This window comes from Buceros rhinoceros, unplaced genomic scaffold (genome assembly GCF_000710305.1).
Source record: "Buceros rhinoceros silvestris isolate BGI_N320 unplaced genomic scaffold, ASM71030v1 scaffold7723, whole genome shotgun sequence".
Lineage (NCBI taxonomy): Eukaryota > Metazoa > Chordata > Aves > Bucerotiformes > Bucerotidae > Buceros > Buceros rhinoceros.
Window position 1 is genome coordinate 117955 of NW_010405334.1, and position 2102 is coordinate 120056.

Below are 2102 nucleotides of genomic sequence, written 5' to 3' on the forward strand. Positions count from 1 at the left end.
CATTCTTCCATTATGTTGTAGAAGATTCACGGCTTCTGTCAGCAACAGACAGAATTGCAAACAGAGTTAGACTGATACCATAATCAGCCCCTGGAAGGCATCTCCCAAAGAACAAGTAATGACAGGTGTCGTAGTGATATCAACAAGCGAGTGCACGTTCGGAAAATCTACACAATGTCTATCTAGTAATGACAGAACTTGAACTGATGGAGGATGATATCTGTAACCTTATCAAGCTTGCCTGATAACCCACTGTAAACAATATTCCCAAACCTTTTCTGACAGCCAGTGTGCAACCTAGTAGATGATTCCACTGTGATCCAGCAAGGCACTGTGATTTTTTTTCATAAAGAAGTAAGCTGATGGATTTATTAATTACTTCTTTAAAAATGCGTGCCAAAAGAAATGTCTATATACTTTAATACATTATAGCTATAAAATTCGACACCTCCTGACAGTGTAAAGTAGGCAAAGTGATACTAATTATTTCTGTGGTCTTAACACAGCACATTCTACCAAGAGAACAAATCCTTGATGATTTGGTCCAAGCACAAGAGGGAGAAAATCACAGTTGGATGGTGGTGCCATTCTGTGGCTATGTTCAGATTGCACATTTTTTTTCTCAGTCACACCCTGATCTCTAGGCTATTCGCTCTCTCATGTCCTTCAAAGTACGTGCATAGTTTAGTTAAGGAGGGTATAAGAGGAAGGACCCTAATTGATGTATTAAAAAAACTTTACATAGGTAGGGATTCCTAACAGAGAGCATTCAAATTAAAAACAACACGTGTTGCACTAAAAATGAAAAACAAAGATCTGCTAGATAAAGTTTTGACTGGTATTTCAGAGGGTGGGATTGTGTCAAGATGCGTACCTTTTTGACAGTTATAATTCCTTCCTGTGTGTCCTTGTCTGTGGTAATGCCAAACATGTCATATCCATCCCCTTCCGTGATGCTGTATTCAATCTCTGCATTTTCATCCACATCAGCATCATTAGCTTTTATCCTGCCAACTGGTGAGTCAGGGGGCATCGACTCAGGAGCTCTGAATTGGTATGTGCCTACAGCAGACAGAGAAGGAGATTTTGTCAGTCTCATGGTACTTCAGACACCATCTCTCAGCCCACTGTCCATGTTGGGCATGCACAGATGAGTCAGTGAGTCACTGTGTCTTCAGGCCTTCCTGGGGCAACAGCCTTCAGCTTCTGTCTTGCTTTCATGTGGATAAAGTAAATTATTTTTCTATCTATCTTCTAATGTGAAGGATGGGCATTTTGTTTTCCTAAGAACATGTATCCTTAGCAACATATGTCCCTTTCTAGGCATTATCAAGGTGTCTGTTGGCATATCAAAATTGTATATGAAAAATGTCTTGAGGTCAAAGGACAAATACTAAGAACTGCCGAAGGCCAAAGCAGCTTAGTAACACTAAAACCAAATCTACCCCTAATGCCTATTAATAATGCGCTACATTGAATTCTCCTCTGAAAAAAAATCTACTTGGGGAAACGTTGACATTATGAAGCTGTATCTTTGGCTTTTATATTGAAGACATTTATGTCCAGGGATGTATAATTAACTCATTTGGGGCAGAGTGCTATATTTTCTCTTAAGTTGCTCTAATTTAAATGGAAACACTTTGCCCACAGCTATGAGCAGACTTTGAACTTAAATGACAAGTTGCTTCCAATAACTTTCCCAGTGACTTAACTGCCAAAGCTTGCTGATTTGTCTGATAGTATCTGCAATTATTTTCTCTAACAGCTGCTCTTGACTTTGACACACGCTGATGCTATGATGCACGCACATCACACACAGAGCAAAAAAAAAGAAAAAAAGAAAGAAGAAAGGAGGAGTGAAGGAAAGAAGGAAGGAAAGAGAGAGAAAGAGAAGCAGATGAAAGCTGAATCACTTTGAATCACTTAAGGCCATGAGTGGTTATTAATAGAAATTACTTTCCGAGAGATTTTGCTCAACTGATTCCCTTAAATATCACACGGATATCTACCAAATGATTCGAGACAGAGGAAGGAAAATAGGCAGAAATATCTAGTATATTTATGTATGTGCCTTTATTTCTGTATGCGCCTTTATTTCTGTA

The 2102-nt window shown here is 38.9% G+C and overlaps 1 protein-coding gene across 1 annotated transcript in view; it reads right to left on the reverse strand.

The window, feature by feature from the left end:
• CDH6 (cadherin 6, type 2, K-cadherin (fetal kidney)) overlaps positions 1-2102 on the reverse strand; it is a 49209-nt gene that overhangs the window by 17623 nt on the left and 29484 nt on the right. The window contains exon 5 of the mRNA XM_010133680.1: positions 875-1062. Within this exon, the coding sequence (XP_010131982.1) occupies positions 875-1062 (188 nt within the window). The remainder of the gene's footprint in view (positions 1-874; positions 1063-2102) is intronic.